Here is a 17,839-nt window from a genome sequence, read left to right on the forward strand (position 1 = left end):
AGGGATACTAGAAATAGGTAAACTGGAGTTTATTAGTTACCCCTATTATAATTTATTAGCTGCCCTCTGTTATGCTAGCGCCCTTTTATTTCCTACCTAAATGAGTTCGTTAGTTGCTAAATGACGCGAGGGATTTTATTAGGGCTAGGACATAAAGGGCATAGCTTAAATAGGGGTAAACTACCTGAAAATAACCCCAAATCTAAGGGTTAAGTTAATATCTTATTAATTAAAGTATATTATAGGTATTATATTAATTAGAATAACCTAACTAAATACTCTTTTATCTTCTTATTAACTTTTAGGCTCTTGCGGTAATAGGAATCTAATTTTTTAGGACACCTGGGGTTAATAGGGTATAGAACCTGGGCTTCATAGGTGAGCTGCTAGCGCCTCGCTAAATCCCCATATAAAAAAACCTTAGGTTGGCCAACCCCCGATTACAATATATGGTAGGTATCTCTCCAGAGCAACACCACACTGTAGAGTAACACATACATAAATAGTCGACCTAACCCGCAATCTCGCCTTCGTCGTCGAACTTATAGGAGCTGAATCTCTTTGCAGGTAGTTTCTTCTCAAACATGAGATCCAACTCCTCGTAGCTCCGACCTCTGGTGTTGGGAACGTCAAAATATAAAATGACGAGGTAAACAGCAGACATTCCAAAAAATATCCAGCCAATATTTCCGCCCATATCTGCTTCATCTTGATTAAACATGTAGGGCAAGACAATTGTCCAAACTGTAGAGACGATGGAGGAAAAAGCTTGACCTACTGCCAGAGACTTGGATCGGAGCTTGATTGATGACACCTCTCCAGCCACAGCCATGGATGCCCCGACTGTGGGACCATAAGAGATGCTGGGAAAGGCAACTGCAACGCCAATGACAGTAAGCGTGGTCGATGTACGAGCCATGGTACCTGCAATACCCATGGCCAAGTAGAAGGCCAAGCAGACACCGACCCCGGAGAACATAAGAGTCCGGTGACTGAACTTTGTCATGGCGACAACATTCAAGACAGCTGAGACAACACCAAGGCTAACAGCGACTTGAAGGATCTTGACAATCAGATTGTTGTCCATGCCGGTCTGAGAGAGGAAATATGGTGCGTTGGAGGATAGCACGGCTCCAGCAACCTGAGGCATGTACATGCATATGAGGAGAATGCGGGAACGGCGCAAATTCGTACCGCGGAATAGCTCAAGGTAGGATGTTTTCTCAGCCGCAAGCCGACGTTCGGTTTCGATCGAATGCTGGATTTGTACAAGTTGGGGCTCGATTTCTTGGCCAGCCGGGGACAAGCGCTCAAGAGCACGGCGAGCTTCTTCGTGTCGGTTCTTGGACGTCAGCCAGTAAGGCGATTCGGGCATGAAAGGCAACCCTAGTGCTAGCAAGCCTGGAAAACACCAGGCAACGGCAAAGACGACACGGAATGCAGAGTCATTCATGATCGACACTCGACTAAAGGTGACGGAAATAGCAAGCAAAAGTCCGAGGTTCTGTGAAAGTGTTAGCAGCGACAAGGACGAGTCGGCGGCAAAGACAATACTTACCAGCATAATCGCGTATGTTGATAAGGCAATTCCTCGCATTGGTAATGGTGCAACCTCCGATACCCAAGTCTGTGTGCCGGCGAGGATCAAGCCCATGGCATAACCAGAGACGATCTTACCACCGAGAAACTCGGGGGGAGTATTTGAAGTAAAGACCAGAGAAATGCCAGCAACAGCGATCAAGATCGAGGCCAGGAAGACGGACCGCCGACCGAACCGATCCTGACAAAAACCGGCCGACATGGAACCGAGCATAGTTGTAACATTGTACATGGCGCTCCAGAGCGACTGCCAGTAGGCAGGAATGATAAGTGTGCCATTGACTGGGGTGGCAAATCGCATCCTGCAAAGAAATTGGTAAACATATGAGGCGGCAGGGGATGGTATCGCTATGGAGGGAACTACTCACTGGAAGGCGGGCATAGCCAGACAAACTGACATTGCTAGATTCTCATATCCAACCATGAGAGGGCCGACTGGGCCGATGATCAGCACTTGAACGCAGAAAGGAATAAGCAGGACTGACTGTTGGCCCAAAGCGTCCACATGACAATCTTAGGATTAGCCTTGAGGCATTGCCAAGTTGTCAGTGAGTCTTGTTCAATTACGACATGCTCGTCATGGACTGCCCCCGGCTTCACGGCTGTGATCTCGTCCTTGCTGTCCGACATATTCGGAAATTGTCCTGCGACGAAAGAGGCTGATCTCGCTGCTTCAACTTGAATGGCAAATAACAATGATATGAATCGACTTGATGTCTTTGAAACTGGGATAATATGAGAGGAAGGGTTTGTGAGCAAAACCTCGAACCTGTTTTAAGCATCGACAAAGAGTCATGGAACCCCTTACCTGGATGGGTGATGGTTCACTAGTGCTCGGGATTTCCGACTTCCCCACACGCTCTCTCTCTCCCGTGGGGATAGATGCAGGGGTGGGATGTTCAGATATTGAGCTCGGTGCTTGCTACCCCGAGTCAGCGATAGATGTATCCGACTCGGCATTTCCGGACCCCGCTTCACCCCTGCTCCCTCGGCTCAGCTTTGCGCCGAGCAGTTTATTGAATATAATTCAGGCTAAATCTTGCTTTCCCATGATGATACTCAATGTTTCTGATCACATTATTTGCTCTCATTTGCCATCATACCAGCCACAATCCATCAATCAGACATGAGTCTGTCATCAACTGATCGGGACTTTTCCTCCCTACTTCCTGCACTCACACTCGAGGAAAAGGTTTCACTTCTGTCCGGGCAGGATTTTTCAACAATTGCTGGCGTGCCTAGGCTCGACGTACCGCCGATCAGAGTGAGCATTTGTTCTTTCATGAATGTCGTCGACTGTTTACTAACGAGACTGTTCAGGTTGCCGACTCGACTTCGGGGATCCGCCCATCAGGCCTCGAACTAACTATAACAACCGCATCATTTCCTAACACGATTTGCTATGCATCAACGTGGGATTCGAAGCTATTATATCGCGTAGGCACGCATCTTGCGCAGCAGGCTCGCATGAAAGGTGCCCAAGTTGTCCTTGGACCGACCATCAATATCCACCGCGATCCACGAGCCGGTCGGAATTTTGAGTGTTTCAGCGAGGATCCTCTCCTTTCCGGTCAGCTGGCAGCAGCTCTTGTTAATGGTATCCGATCTCTGGGTGTCGGATCCTGCCCTAAGCACTTCGTGTGCAACGACTCGGAAACTTTGCGACGGTACTACGATGTGCAAGAGTCTATTGATAGCCGTACAGTCCGTGAGATATATCTCGCGGCATGGCAACATCTCCTGCGGAGATCGAGCCCAGAAGGGATCATGACTGCGTGGGTGGATTTATAATGATCTAGCTGGGTATTGAGCTAACATGTAGCAGCTACAACAAACTCGACGGCCAATTTTGTAGCCAGAATCAAGACCTCACGCAACGTGTCTTGCGGCAAGAATGGGGTTTTGAAGGCATTACCATGTCTGATTGGTTCGGAACACATGCAACCGTTGAATCAGTCAAAGCCGGGATTGATATTGAGATGCCGCTTCCTGTTTTCAGAGGAGCCAAACTCGTCGAGGCGGTCAAAACGGGGCGCATCGCTGAGGCCGAGATTGACACTCTGGCCTCAAGAGCCTTGCAGCTCCGTGACCGAACCCGCGCTTGTCTTGGGTTTACAGCAGAGTGTTCCGAAGCAGACGACGATACAAACAAACTGGCCCGCGAAGTTGCGATCAGTGGTATGGTCCTTCTCCGAAACGAGAACAGTGTTTTACCGTTGGAAACATCGCAATCGCAACGGATAGCTGTAGTTGGCGAGTATGCAGCGGAGCCTGTGATTACTGGAGGTGGCAGCGCATCCTGCGTTCCGCAGTACAGGCAATCCCCTCTGGACGCCCTTGAGAAGATGTCATCCGGCATGATTCAATACTCCCGGGGTGTGAGAACTCGGAGAATAATCCCCATGATAGCGCACGAGAAACCTACATCTGACGAAGGAAAGCCAGGGGTCAACATCAAGTACTACAACCAAGGCGATAGTGAGCCAGTACTCGAGGAGTCCCAGAAAGACGCCTCCGTGTGGATGCTGGGCGAGTTTGACAAGAAAGGACTGAACCCGGCTGGCTCCCGCCTGGAGATGTCAACAAAAATAACGCCAGCTACGTCCGGCACTCATACCTTGGCCGTCAGATGCACGGGTGCTTTCTTGTTGTCCGTCAACCATGAAGAAGTGCTGTCGGGCCAAGAGATAAGCATCACGACTGAGCAATTCATCTTCAATCATATCTTGTTGGAATCACGAGTTCAACTCTTCATGGATGCTGGGGTCACATATGAAATTCACTTGAGTATGGATGGCCCTAGGGAACTTCGTGTTGACGAACCCACCCCTTATGCTGCTACCCTGGGCTTTGAAGAGGCTTATTCCGAAGATGCCGCGATCGCCGAAGCCGTCGAGATAGCACGATCCTCCGATGCCACCATTATTTACGCTGGAAGAAATGATCAATACGAGTCGGAGGGGTTCGATCTTGAAGATATCCGCATGCCGGACAACCAGACGAGACTTATCAAGGCAGTAGCGGCTGTGTCCAAGAAGACCATTGTGGTCATGCATTGCGGAAATCCGATAGACGTCAGCGCATTCATCGAAGATGTCGACGCCCTTCTGCTCGCCCATTTTCCTGGCCAAGAGGGTGCTAACGCTACTGTCGATCTTCTCTTCGGCCATGCTTGCCCTAGCGGGCGCCTGGCCACAACTTGGTTCAAGACCTTGCAAGATTGGCCGAGTTATGGACATTTTCCAGCCAAGACATCGGAGGAAGGCGATCCATTTCTTCGATACGCAGAGGGGCTTGGCGTCGGTTATCGTGCATCAAACTGCCACGACCGAGTCAGGTGGCCATTCGGTCATGGATTATCCTACACTACCTTTGACCATACGAACTTGCAGGTAGCGGTGGACGAGGACTTGAGAACTGGGTTACTTCGGTGTTCCCTCGATGTTCAGAACACTGGCTCAGTTCCGGGAAAAGAGACTATTCAACTATTCGTTAGCCCTACTAAAAAGACGAAGGTCTGGAGACCGGAACGGGAGCTAAAAGGCTTTACGAAGATATTGCTGAAGCCTGGTGAGACTCAGCACATCGAAATGGAGATCGATCTCAACGTGGCATGTGGTTATTGGGACGATCAGGAAAGGACATGGAGGCTTGATGAAGGCGAATACGGGGTAGTTATAGGGAACCAGCGGGTAGCATTTGTAGTTGCTAAAAGCTATGTTTGGAATGGGTTGTAGTTGTTGAATTGGGACCTACTACTACTACTACTGTACGCAGTCGTGCTGGTAATTCGATTAATTAGATAGAAACTGGTCTATGCACGTTGCTGGGTCGTCCGTGTATGCGTCGCGTCCTGTTGTATTTTATTAAATTACCTTAAATATGGCCCGTGTATGCATCGCGTCTAGAGACATTCCTCTACTACTGCTTCTACTATTACTACTCCTACTAACGTACTTGATAAGCAAGTGAGCCAGACAAGCAAGTAAGCCAAAAATCCCTCAACCTACATCATCTCTATTTGATCAATTGATTCTCAACCAACCAGCATGTCACAGTCTAATTATGAAGCTAGAATGCTCCTTGCCCTTCAGGCCCTTCAAAATAACCCAAACCTACGTATCCGACGCGCTGCAGAGATATATATAGTCAATCGTTGTACTCTAGGTCGCCGGCAAAAGGGCATCCAGTCTCGGCGCAATACCATCCAGAAATCACGTCGGCTATCTAATCTAGAGGAAGAGATCCTTATTTATTTTATTCTTAACCTAGATTCACGAGGATTTCCCCCCCGGCTTCGTGGTATAAAAGAAATAGCTGATTAATTACTTGCTAACTGCGATGCGCCACTAATTAGTATATATTAGGCTTTAAACTTTATTAAGTGATATTAAGAGCTTAAGACGTGTTTCTTTTATAAATATGACTACTAGAGAGCTAAGTATAAAGATCTAACTATTATCTACGATTGGTTTTAGCTTATAGCAAATATAATCGCGAAATATAATATCTAATTAAATAATATCTATAACTTTAATAAGACTAGCTTTCTTATAGGTATAATTATAAGCAGAATAGTTATTATAGGCTTAGAAAGGCATTTAAAGCCGAAATTAGTATAGCCTAGAAACCAAGAATAGATTATAGTTATTTAAGCAATTAATATAAAAGGCTAGGCGATCTAGCTATTTATTATTAGTGCGGGCTAATATTACCTTGCCAACTAATACCAGGATAGTAACCTCCTAGGCGATTAGGCTATTACAATAACCTAAAATAGCTAGACTAATAATAAGACTAGCCTTAAGTAGCTTAAGCACTTTAACCAATATATAACTAATTAATTAATTAATTCCTATTATCTCTTAATCCTTAATAGATATAAAAATTATTAATTTATTAAATTTAAGAGATATTATAAGGAAAAAAAGATTATTTAGCTTTATATACTACCTTATTTATCTTATCTACTCTAGCCCCTTAATATTAGGTACTTTAGTATACTAAAGCGAGCTTATAATTAAGAAATAAAGCGATTAATTAGATGCTTTATAACCTATGTTTTAAAGACTAAGTTCTTTCTAGCCTTCTACGCAGCATATAAGTCCACTATGACGGAAAGAAATATCAAGGGGGCTTTTAAAGGAGCTAGCCTTATTCCCCTTGACCCAGAAGCTATAGTCTTAAAGCTTAATATGCAGCTATAGACTCCAATGCCTACCGAGGAGGGGGTTAAACCCTCTACCCCTTGGGTCTTAAGGACCCCAAAGACCATACTTAAGGCCAAATCTCAGTCTAAATACCTCGAAAGATAAATCAAAAGGCATCATAGTAGCTCCCCAGAGTTAATTATAGAGGCTATAAAGTCTCTTATAAAGGTAATAAAGGGAAATATGTATAAGATTGTATTATTAAGGGCTAAGATTAAAGACCTTTGAGAGGTAAATAAGATACTAAGCCGGTGCTAGAGGGCAAAAAGAACTAGATTATAGAAAAGAGGGGTTATAATAATAGAAGAGAGAAGGCAAGCAATTAATTAAATGGATATAGATGCGTAGGTAGTGGCTAAATCGTCGAGGAGTAATAGTTAAAGAAGGTCAGTTAGACTAGGTATTTAGCGCTATAGTATCTGCGGTAAGCCCGGGTATAATACAAGGACCTATTAGGTAGTAATTAAGACGTCTGGGGAAAAGTATAGTAAGTAGTTTTAATTAATTAAATAGTTTATGGCGTTTTTATTGCGATCTCTAGTAGGAAGGTTAGGATTTTTAGCTTACTTGCTTGTCTGGCTTACTTGCTTATTAAGTACGTTAGAGGGAGGTATAAAAAGAGTTGACTTAGTTAACATAGACTAACGCGACGCGAAAATAGGCCCCGTTTCGCGATCCCAGTTTAGAGTCGGAAATGAGAATAGGCCCCGTTTCGATATGGGATAACCCCTGTGAGAATAGAGAGGCATAATTGGTTAAAAAGCAGAAACGGGCCCCGTTTCAGTCTTTAATTCTTAAGTAGGATTTTAAATCATATAAGGGGGCAATATTGCTGCTGAATTATTAGTAGGGATATTATTGCTATTAATATGCGATATTATTAGACTACTGTTTCTAATAGGGATACTATCGCCGCGAATAGTAAGTTTTATTAGCTAGAAGTAAAGAGAGATCTAACTATATTTAATAGCCTAAGAGCTATACTATAGAGATAGAATTAGATTCTCTTAGTAATTTCTATTATTTAATTAATATAATACGCATAGTAAAGGATTAAAATAAGAATTAAATAGCTAAGTATATAAAGTAACTGTCTTTATACCTAAAAAATATATTTTTTATATAAAATAAACTTTTTTTAGATTTTTAATAAATGTAAATATTAATTTTTTTACCTAGTCTATGATTTTACTAAGTCCCACGCGACCTCGCTAACCCGACCATACTTCTATGCGCGGATTTAGTTACTAGAGCTTCTAGGCTAGGTTAGATAAGGCATAGCTTAAATAGGGGTAAGCTATATTAAAAAACCTCTAAATATTAGGGTTAGGCTAATATCTTAGGAGTAAAGTAAGTTATAGATATAAGGTGAGCTAGAATTAATTAATCATAAGGGATTTTACCTTATAACTAATTTTTATCTTTATATAAGGCTAGGAACCTAGTTTTCTTAAAAATATGCCTTAGGTAAGGAAAAAAATATGCCTTCTAGGGTGAGCTGCTAGCGTCGCGCTAAACGCCCATATAAATTAAATGTGCCTTAACCAAGGCACTTTTATAATATATGGTAGGGTTACCCTAGGTGTGTACTTTGGTGCTGCGCGCAAGTATCTGAGCGCAACCAACCCGAGGTGTTTCGGATTGCATTTAAGAGGGGCCGATAATAAAGGGCATGACATCTCAAGGTATTGAGTTCTAATACTGCTATTGTATTAAGAATTACAACTTTTCCTTGCATGTCTTACCCTGTCTTACCACATACTTACGGTACAGAAACTGTAACCATGTCAACAGCACGGTGGCGATGGACGAATTTATGGCTAGCACGGGCGATTAAAGACAGCAAGTACTACGAATACTAGCATGTAACTCCGCCATGCAAACAATGGACACTTCTGTGCTTCGGTTGCGGTAATCTGAAATTTGATTGAATGAGCTTGATAGTTGTGGCAATATCCCACACGTCCAAGGTGGTCTTGAGTGCCCAGAAATATAGCTTGCGGTTACTCGTAGAGGGCATGAATAGCTCGCAAAAATTTACTTCTGTTCGGAATCGGATGTTCGGTTTCCAAAGCTTCATCCAGCCCTTCCCTCATGTCGATGTCTTCGGGTCGTCTGAACCAGGGATCACTCCAGTGATAAAATCTGTGGCCGAGCCAGATGCAAAGAAACGCAGCGATGCCAATGTAGCTGGTAAGGAAAGAGGCAGCAGACCACTTCGACGGGAAGAAAACTGTAAAGCCATTCAAGAGGAGGAGGAGGGTAGAAGTGATAGTTCCGGCATGCATCCCCCAGGGCTGGACGCGGGATCGAAATGGCGGCTGAAGCCCGTGGTAACGGATCGTCTTCTGATAGCGAATATAAATGACGCCAGAGCACATCCAGCTGAGATAGCCGGAGGTGTTCGTTAGACTGATGAGCCAAGTGAACACAGACGAACTCGTCTCCGATAGACTGAGATACGCCAGCACACTCAAAGACGCACTGGCAGCCACAGCCACATAAGGAAGACCATGTTTGTTACATCGCTTGAATATCGCAGGCGCGTTTCCGGCAACCGCGAGCGAGTATAGGTTTCGAGAAGAGGAATAAAGGAAGGCGTTACCAGCTGTCGATGCAGAGAGTACGATCATCGCGTTAACGATGCTATCGAGAACTGGGATTTTGGCATTCTTGATGGCGATGACGAATGGCGAACTTGATGCCCCAGATTTACCAAGCATCGGGTCATCCGAGGCACAGATAACGCTGATACCGAGAACAGCCGGGATGTATAGGATGATGAATCTCCATAGGTATCGGCGTGCGGCTCGAGGTAGGTTTCGTCGAGGGTTCTGCATCTCGCCAGCCGTGACGATAAGCTGCTCCGGCGCGAGCACAAAGGCGAAGGAAGCGAGGACGAAGGACTGCAAGAGGGAAATAAAGTATCCCACCCCGTCGTCGACGATATATGTATTCACGGCTCCGGGATCCTTCCAGAAACGGAAATATAGGGCATCGTGTGTCGGGTCGCCGCCGAAGAAGAGGACGATAGATAGAATGATGAGGCCGACGATCAAGATGACCTTCATACCAGCCGCCCAAAACTCAAACTCGCCAAAGTATTGAACTGGCATGGCGTTGACCGATACGATGATGACGAGAATCACCGTGATCCAGACCGCCGGGCTAATGTTGGAGCCCCAGTAGTCGATAAGAATAGAGGATGCGACAAGCTCATACGGGACCAGTACGCCAAGGGTATACCAGTAAAGGTAACCCATGGCGAGACCAAGGCTTCGGGAGACATATTTGTTTCCATAAAAGCTCATGGTGGAGCCGGCCACCGGATGGAAGGTGGCCATCTCAGCCATGCCTGTCATGACACCGTAGATGACGAAGGACAGGGCGATGTATGCGGTGATAAAGTAGGCCGGGCCACCAACTAGAAGTGTCTGGCCGGTCCCGAGGAAGAGCGAGGTACCAATCGTGCCACCGAGGGCAATCATCTGAGTGTGACGGGGCTTGAAGCCTCGGTGTGTTTCCTCAGCGACGGACGGCATCTGGTCGCCATTCTGGATCGTCTCGGTGCGATAGAACTCGCGTTCGGGACCGGACTTTTCGGCATCCCTCGAGGGTCTTTTTACGCTCGAGTTATCCATTGCGAAAAGTTGAGGTCGAGTTGCGAGTGATTCGATGTGATGGGGTACGAGAGAGGGAGGACAGAGTGGGAGGATGTGAAGAGGGACAGCGCCCAGTTGCGTGTTCAAGGTGCAAGACGAAGAGTGGGAGCGTAACGAAACAACTTTTCTTTTCCCAGGCAACTTGACAGGCCTTTATATCTTGAAGTCTGGCTCGAAAGTCGTATCGTCGCTGATGTGTGCCCCAGCTCAGACTGGCAACCTCTATCTCTGTTATCCAGCCCAAACCCCAAGCAGTAAGGTTTACCCCAGGCCCGCTGGCCTGAGCACCACCCCCGCACTCTCCAATATCCTGGAGGAAAGTGGAGGGAACCAGCCTCCCTGGCCGTATCTTCCGAGATGGCCCCCCTGCTCAGATAGGTGGTATCTTGCCGTCCCCAAATCGCGCTACTGAGTTGGCCCAGCTGCGCTTGGCTGGTCTCATCGAGCTTCCCGAATTGGCAGGTCGGTGAGACTGAACTGGGCCCACTTCCCCGAAGAGAAGGGTCTTGGAGATGGCTTAATTGGGAAAAGGGGGAAAGGACGCAGCTTCATCACGTAAAACGCATCTTGTTGGTGATGCTACGAACGGTTTTTAGCGGCTCCTGAAGTCAGTTCGGCCAAGACACAAACACTCAAAGAGTTTCAAAGCATGGGGCGATCGCGGGCGGGAGTAGGGCCACTTCGGACATGCTCGGCATATCGCCAAGCAAAGCATCGCCTTTTCTGACCATCATGGTGATTCTGAGAATTGGGTTGTTATAAAGCACGGTAGTTGCCGCGTCAGTGCAGCAAAGGCTTACTCTATCAAGGTGTATTCTTTCTCAAGCACGTTTCCAAAACCCAGCCCACAATGTCCCGCATCAACATCAGCTCCGGCTCCCAGATGGAGGCCCAGATGGCCTACTCCCGCGCCGTCGTTGTAGATGACTGGATCATGCTTTCCGGCACCACAGGGTAACTGCCCAAGCGAAGACAAGGCCTTGTCGTTTCTCCACTAACAAACATTGCCATGGTAGATACAATTACCAGACGGGCGAGATTTCTGATGACCTGGTTGAGCAGGCAGAGCAGGTGCTGGCCAATATCAACAAGGTTCTGACTGAAGCCGGCTCTTCCATGTCGGATGTCGTGAGGGTCGTGTATATCCTCCCAGACCGCAAGGAGTTCCCCAAGATCTGGCCAGTGTTGAGAAAGTGGTTTGGAGATGTTCTTCCAGCGAGCATGATGTTCGAGGCCACTCTGTACACGGACGAGATGAAGGTCGAGATGGAAGTGACTGCCAAAAAGGGGTGCGGCAAGAAACGCTCAGCAGCTTTGTAAATTATCATGGACGGCATACTACGGCATCGGGCACAAGTAGGGGCTCCCTTTACGTAGCGGGCCCCGCCTTTTTGTGATCCTACGGTGCTAATGAGCTTTATCACGTGGCTCTAAAAAGAATCTTTTTTCATCTTATCAGACTTATTAAGCTTGTATCGGTAAATAAGAAGATAAGATACACAGTGGCTTTTCTTTACCCGATACCGTAGTAGACACTCGCTCAGCACCAATGGAAGTGAAATTGGCCGATCGATCGTTGTGTGTGGCTCCTACACTAGCTATTGACATTCGTGGTAAGGGACCCGATCGCAGCGAGGTCTAGGCAAGAAACAAGGGTGAGGGCTCACTTGATTAGCCAAAGATGCCCCAAGGGCCCGACCGAGGTTCAGGCCTCAGAATTAGATCCGTCGGATGTGATGTAGCTCCCCGCAAAGCCGGACCAAGCCAATAATGTAGCCTCACCAGCTCCTGTTGGGTCTTGGGAGTCGCCTCCGCTCTTGGTCAGCTGGCTCTTGGTGTGGGATTGCCACTTTAGAATAGGCAGCTCAAATGAGCGCTTGAATGGGAAGGTAAAATGAGGCTTCCAAAAAGGAAGCTTGAATGAGTCCCCCGCAACGAGGGACCAGACCGACTCGGCCAAAATAGTAAGTCGAGGAGAGATTAACCCAACAACCGGATCGGAGCAAGGTCCCGACCAGTATTTACATATATAGCATCTAAAACGCTTCTGCTCTTAGTCAATCATCAACTTCTACCCAACCCATTCAGCTCACCAACTCTTCGTCAACCGCAGGAAATGTCTCTCTCTAAGGACGGAATCTACGAAAAAGGCGTCATCGACCCCGGCTTCCCAGCCAAGACACCAACCCAGCCCTTCTGGTTCACGCACAACTCCAAGATCAGCAAGCTACAGTCCACTTGGCATGATTCCGCCGACATTGTCATCATCGGCTCGGGCCTGACGGCGGCCAGTCTCTGCTACGAGTTGCTGGTCAAGCGCGGGACGAACCTCAAGATCGTTGTAGTCGAGGCTCGCGATCTATGCTCGGGAGCCACTGGGCGAAATGCGGGGCACATCAAGCCCTTTAGCCCCGGGGTGTGGTACGACCGGAAGAAGGTTTTTGGACCTGAGGAAGCTGTCAAGATCATGGAGTACGAGCACGGCCACCTAGATGAGCTGGCCAAGTGTGCCAAGGAGAACAAGATCGAATGCGATCTGGACATCCTGGAAGGGCTGGATGTCTACTTTGACGAGAAGGCCTTGCGCGATGCCCAAAAAGCCGTTGAGGACATGCGGAGGTACAGCCCTGCCCTCGCAGATCGCTATACCTTTTACGACTCTCCCGACAGCCTCCGCGCCCGAAACTGTCCTCGCGATTGCATCGGAGCCGTCGGCATGCGTGCTGGCTCAATGTGGCCGTACAAATTCGTCAGTGGGCTGTTTGAGAAGTTCGTCGAGGAAAAGGGCCTCTTGATACAGACAAACACCGTCGTCACCTCAATCACCGATCGCGATAACGAGGAATTCGCTACTGTCACCACCACACGGGGAGACATCAAGGCCGCACACGTCATCCACGCCAACAACGCCTGGATCGGCCACCTGGTCCCGGAGCTGCGTCCTTTCGTATCTCCTGTACGTGCAAATGCGCAGCGTTGGATGCCCAAGGAGCCCGCCGAGCGTCGCAAGAATTCGTGGTGGATTAGGTATGGCGAGAAGGACTACGATGCAATCATCCACAGAAAAGACGGCTCATACATCCTGGGACGCGCAAACACCGGTCGAAGAGCCACTGCAGATGATACAGCGGTCGATCTGCTCCCCCAGAAGCATCTTGGAGCCGTAACCCCTGTCGTCTTCGACTTTGGCGCCAACATGGACAAGACACATGGCTGGAGTGGCATTGTCGCGTTTACGCACGATGGCAATCCCTTTGTAGGCCGCTTGCCCTTCCACAATCGCACTCATCAATGGGTGTGCGCGTCGTACCACGCCACAGGCATGATCAGGGCGTTCAAGTCGGCCCAGCTGCTGGCGCACCTGTTTTTTGGAGAGGACGTGCCTGAGGCGTACCCTCGCTCCATGCTCTTGACGGATGCCAGGGTCGCTTCGTGGCGTGGCGAGATTACTAGCAAGCTGTGAATGGGTTGGATCATCTCTCCCAAGTAGAATAGCATTTGAATTGACTTGGCTTCCATTGCAGTGTTGCGAAACGTAAAGTACAGAGCGTGTGTGAATTGTCGGTAATAACAATCAAGCCATGAAGAAGCGTGATTGCGCCAGAAGCTGTGTCCAACGTTCACCCTGATTTCTCCTATCCCATAAATACTGCAGATGTTCCAAGCCTCTCAAGATATTGTTGAACCTGCTGCGGCTGTGAAATCTTAGCAGAGCCGCCTTGAAGAATTCCTTGTGCTCATCCAGAATGCTACAAGACGCAGCTATGAACGTCGGCCACACCAGGGCATGTTTTCCCGGAGCGTCGTCGGGAAAATCCTCGAAGGAACGCCTGAACCTGTTCAAGCGACAGATGGAATCTTCAAACAGTTGAAAGGAATGGGGCATCGAGGGGTCGTGACTTGCTTCGCTCAGATAGATGTCGTGTGCCTGCTGGAGCATATCTGCAACGAGGGCGGTGCAAGTAGCATGCTCGGGCTTCTGCCGGGAGCAAAACTGCAGACACTCAAAGATCTGGTTCCAATTATCTGGGGAAGAGAATGTCCCGCAGCCGGCATCTTCGCTGAGCAACGGCGCCGCGTAGACGCGCATCCTGCTCGAACCTGTTAGCGTGCCAGTCTTCTTCTCTGCCACTGCAGTCTGGTCGCGTTGATATTGAGACACCTTGACTCACTTTCTCATTTGGCGAATCATGAAATCTCCAAGATCGCTTCCACACAGCCGGTTTTCGCCTCCCAACACATCGACCAAGGCCCGCATCATGGCGTACAGCGTGGGGAACTCGTCCCCTCCGTTCACTTGGACCGCCGAGAGGAGAACCAGGATAGCCATGAGAACAGACTTGTTGGCCTCATCGTCGCCGCTAACAACGTCTCTTCGCTCCTTCAAGCTTCGGATAGTGCGTCTGTAGAGCAATTCTGGAAACGAGTAGTCGGCCGCCTGACATTCGCCGAGTGACATCTCGGCCGTCCCATTCCAGGTTGATAGACTGGTTTTTCTAGTGGCTAGGTGGAAGGCTGAGGTTGTGAGAACTGCGTTCATTACCAGATCATCTGAAAGAGCCATCGGTAGGAGTATGTAGCGCCACCCATTGTGCCGCCCGTCGATGCATATCATGTCCCCGGCAATCGAGTCAGAGTCTTGTCATGTCAGTACTTGACGTGTCAGGTCTACTGGGGCAACTCACAGTGCAGGAGAAGTTCCCTTTTCCACGACGCTATGTCATAGGGTACAATCTCGAATGTCAAAGACTCGGAGTGATCTGAAACTTCGAGGAGATGCCCTTGATTCGTTTTGGGATCGCCGTGCCCCAAAAGATCACCGAGCTCATCCCAGTATTCCACCACACCTTCTGAGCTTGAGAAACCAGACGAATCCACCAAAGGAACTGAGAGTTCCTGGACGTTGATGTCTAGCTTGACTGGCTTTGACGTGTCGTTCGGGGACCCAAACGTCTTGACAAGACGACTATTGGCATTGTGTGCAGAGTCCGGAGACATGGCCCCCTCGGCGGTCGGTTCTAGCACAGCTACATCGTCTATCCGAGGTCCAAAGTCGAGGACTCCAAATACGCCCACCCCGTTTGGGGGCTGAGATGTCTTGCTGTCGCGCTTGGATCTACCAAGCGGTTCGGGCTTTTTCTCACCAGGCACATCGAGCCCCCGTTGCTGCTGGCTGGTCGAGAAGGGGTAGCATCTTGGAAAGTTAGAGACTTGGTACTGGAGGCACGCGCAAATTCCTTCCCTTCCTGGACATACTCTTGATAGACGGACTGGATCGTTCGCCCTACCCACTTGCCACGTGTGGCGATACCCTTGGTGAACCGATACCGCGTTTCAAGGCCGCTGCATTTCAGCCCCTTGGCAACGCATTTGGAACATTGCGGCTCAGTGCGGTCACAGGATATGCGGCGTTGTGAGCATTCGTAGCAACCTGCCGCGGTCAGGCACCCTTCCAAATGCGGGCGAGAAACACACACCTTTGACTTTGGGCCGATAAGCACGCCGTGGAGGCATCTTTGGGCCTTGCAGCAACGAAACGCAACTGACGGATGGTGTGATCCGGCGATGCTGCCGCGGTCTCGGTGCAATCTACTCGTTGGGATCCTTTGGAAGAACGTGGAAGTTGAAATGAGACCACGGATCAGAATTGACGCTCCACCCCGCACCTCAGAGTCCCTGGCAAGATAAGGATGGGGATGGGGGTGGGTGACGACTCCGGGTTAACCCCAGGATTATGGTGGGTTGTGGGGGAGACCAACATCTGGCTTAGCATTTGTAATCTGTAATGCAGACTCACGTACTGGCCAAAGATGGATAAGCGTGAGGGGAGATGCGAGTCAGTTGGAGAAGAGAGGAATCGAGGTTGGCCTATTTGGGAAGCTGGATGAGACCATGCCCGGATCACCGGATAAGTTTGCGGGGAAAGAGAGGCACCAACAGATAACCAGCCCGGCTAGCTGGTAACTGATCTTATCCCGCATCTTCTAGACACTTCGCGGGGAGATAGGGCCACCATTCCGGTTCGGGAAACTCGATGAGACCCATCGATTACTTGGTTACCTTGTCTTGCACAACAACAACTCCTCGTTGAGGGACGACATGGTGCTACCGTTCCGATTCGGGAAGCCCCATGAGACCACTCCCCGAAGCCCCCAAGTGCCTACTTGGCCGGGATCGCAAGCAGAGGAGACTTCCATCTGGGGCTCTACATTTGCCAAGATGTACACAAGATGAGGTAGTCAATTAAGGAAGCTCGCTGAGACCAGCCAGCAGTATTTATCTTCAACCGCTCGTTGTGTTTGGCCTCATCAACTTCACTCTACCTAATATCAACTACTACCTTAGACAAGTTGCATTCCTCCAAACACTCCAACATGTCGACCGAAACTCAAACCATTTCTGCTCAAGAGAAACCGGCCCAGGTGGCTCCGACCAAGTCCAAATCCGTCTTCGACGGCGCAAAAGAGTCCATCTCGGGAGAGGAGGCCAGAATCGCCTACCGCGGCCCTCCCCTCCCCAACGTCCCCGAGGACGTCGTCGTGCCCGGCGTCTTCGACCTCGAGTGCGACGAGCGGCTCTGGGTCCCTCAGGCGCCTGACGTCTGGTTTCGTCCCTTGCTCCTCTCCGTGTCTCAGGGCTATTTCGTTAATATCCTGCGCGTTCGCAAGTCTGGGATCCTCTCGCGGCACCGACACGCAGGGCCTGTCCATGCCACTGTATTAAAGGGTCGCTGGCACTACTTGGAGCACCCTTGGTGGGCGACTGAGGGTGGCTATGCCTTTGAGCCACCAGGTGATATTCATACGTTGGAGGTTCCGGATGATGTGAAGGAGATGGTGACAATGTTTCATGTCACGGGGGCGTATATCTATGTTGATCCCGATGGAAACCCAGTCGATGTGGAGGATGTCTATAGCAAACTGTCCAAGGCCCGAAAGCATTACGAAGAGGTTGGGCTTGGGGCGGATTTTGTCAACCAGTTTGTACGGTAGTTGCCTGAAGCTTATCCACGAGCATACAGTAAAGTCAATCATTAGCAATCCTCCAATGAGTTCATCTTTGCGGGATTATGACTCACTGAGCAATTCCTGCCCCCCCCGGCCGGATCAAAACGGGCGATGGGGGCCCAGGGGAGCTTCAGAGCAGCCCAACGGAAATAACGTAGAAGTGACGCAACGAAGACTTGGACCCAAGATCGCCCAAATAGAGGCCTAAGTAACTACTGCAACTACTGCACATCGGATCCCTTGCCACCCAGTGAGGTGCACGCAGAATGGGCTATCGATGGCGCATAACCGATCGCCAGAGTCTACACATTACGGTTGTAGCTTCACGTCTGCACTAGAAACAGCCTAGTCAGGATCAGAT

The 17,839-nt window shown here is 48.9% G+C and overlaps 7 protein-coding genes across 7 annotated transcripts; 4 read left to right on the top strand and 3 right to left on the bottom strand.

The window, feature by feature from the left end:
• Positions 1 to 511: 511 nt before the first annotated feature.
• On the bottom strand, positions 512 to 2,229 carry NCS54_01197000 (Maltose permease; the record flags this gene model as incomplete). Its single annotated transcript, XM_053157223.1, has 4 exons — positions 512 to 1,504; positions 1,559 to 1,901; positions 1,968 to 2,034; positions 2,085 to 2,229. The coding sequence occupies 4 exons, from the start codon at positions 2,227 to 2,229 to the stop codon at positions 512 to 514; spliced, it is 1,548 nt and encodes a 515-aa protein (XP_053013198.1).
• A 496-nt stretch (positions 2,230 to 2,725) lies between these two features.
• On the top strand, positions 2,726 to 5,336 carry NCS54_01197100 (Beta-glucosidase; the record flags this gene model as incomplete). The annotated part of the gene is made up of 3 exons (XM_053157224.1): positions 2,726 to 2,863; positions 2,920 to 3,374; positions 3,425 to 5,336. The coding sequence occupies 3 exons, from the start codon at positions 2,726 to 2,728 to the stop codon at positions 5,334 to 5,336; spliced, it is 2,505 nt and encodes an 834-aa protein (XP_053013199.1).
• A 3,476-nt stretch (positions 5,337 to 8,812) lies between these two features.
• On the bottom strand, positions 8,813 to 10,450 carry NCS54_01197200 (Amino acid permease; the record flags this gene model as incomplete). The annotated part of the gene is made up of 1 exon (XM_053157225.1): positions 8,813 to 10,450. The coding sequence occupies one exon, from the start codon at positions 10,448 to 10,450 to the stop codon at positions 8,813 to 8,815; it is 1,638 nt and encodes a 545-aa protein (XP_053013200.1).
• Positions 10,451 to 11,321: 871 nt separating this feature from the next.
• On the top strand, positions 11,322 to 11,791 carry NCS54_01197300 (C6 zinc finger domain protein; the record flags this gene model as incomplete). Its single annotated transcript, XM_053157226.1, has 2 exons — positions 11,322 to 11,425; positions 11,488 to 11,791. 2 exons carry the CDS (start codon positions 11,322 to 11,324, stop codon positions 11,789 to 11,791), a joined length of 408 nt encoding a protein of 135 aa, XP_053013201.1.
• A 796-nt stretch (positions 11,792 to 12,587) lies between these two features.
• On the top strand, positions 12,588 to 13,934 carry NCS54_01197400 (FAD dependent oxidoreductase; the record flags this gene model as incomplete). Its single annotated transcript, XM_053157227.1, has 1 exon — positions 12,588 to 13,934. One exon carries the CDS (start codon positions 12,588 to 12,590, stop codon positions 13,932 to 13,934), a length of 1,347 nt encoding a protein of 448 aa, XP_053013202.1.
• A 111-nt stretch (positions 13,935 to 14,045) lies between these two features.
• On the bottom strand, positions 14,046 to 15,469 carry NCS54_01197500 (Hypothetical protein; the record flags this gene model as incomplete). The annotated part of the gene is made up of 3 exons (XM_053157228.1): positions 14,046 to 14,562; positions 14,644 to 15,109; positions 15,157 to 15,469. 3 exons carry the CDS (start codon positions 15,467 to 15,469, stop codon positions 14,046 to 14,048), a joined length of 1,296 nt encoding a protein of 431 aa, XP_053013203.1.
• Positions 15,470 to 16,845: 1,376 nt separating this feature from the next.
• Positions 16,846 to 17,463, top strand: NCS54_01197600 (Cupin-7 domain-containing protein; the record flags this gene model as incomplete). The annotated part of the gene is made up of 1 exon (XM_053157229.1): positions 16,846 to 17,463. One exon carries the CDS (start codon positions 16,846 to 16,848, stop codon positions 17,461 to 17,463), a length of 618 nt encoding a protein of 205 aa, XP_053013204.1.
• Positions 17,464 to 17,839: the final 376 nt, after the last annotated feature.

The sequence above is a fragment of the Fusarium falciforme genome, chromosome 9 (assembly GCF_026873545.1).
Source record: "Fusarium falciforme chromosome 9, complete sequence".
NCBI classification, from domain to species: Eukaryota; Fungi; Ascomycota; class Sordariomycetes; order Hypocreales; family Nectriaceae; genus Fusarium; species Fusarium falciforme.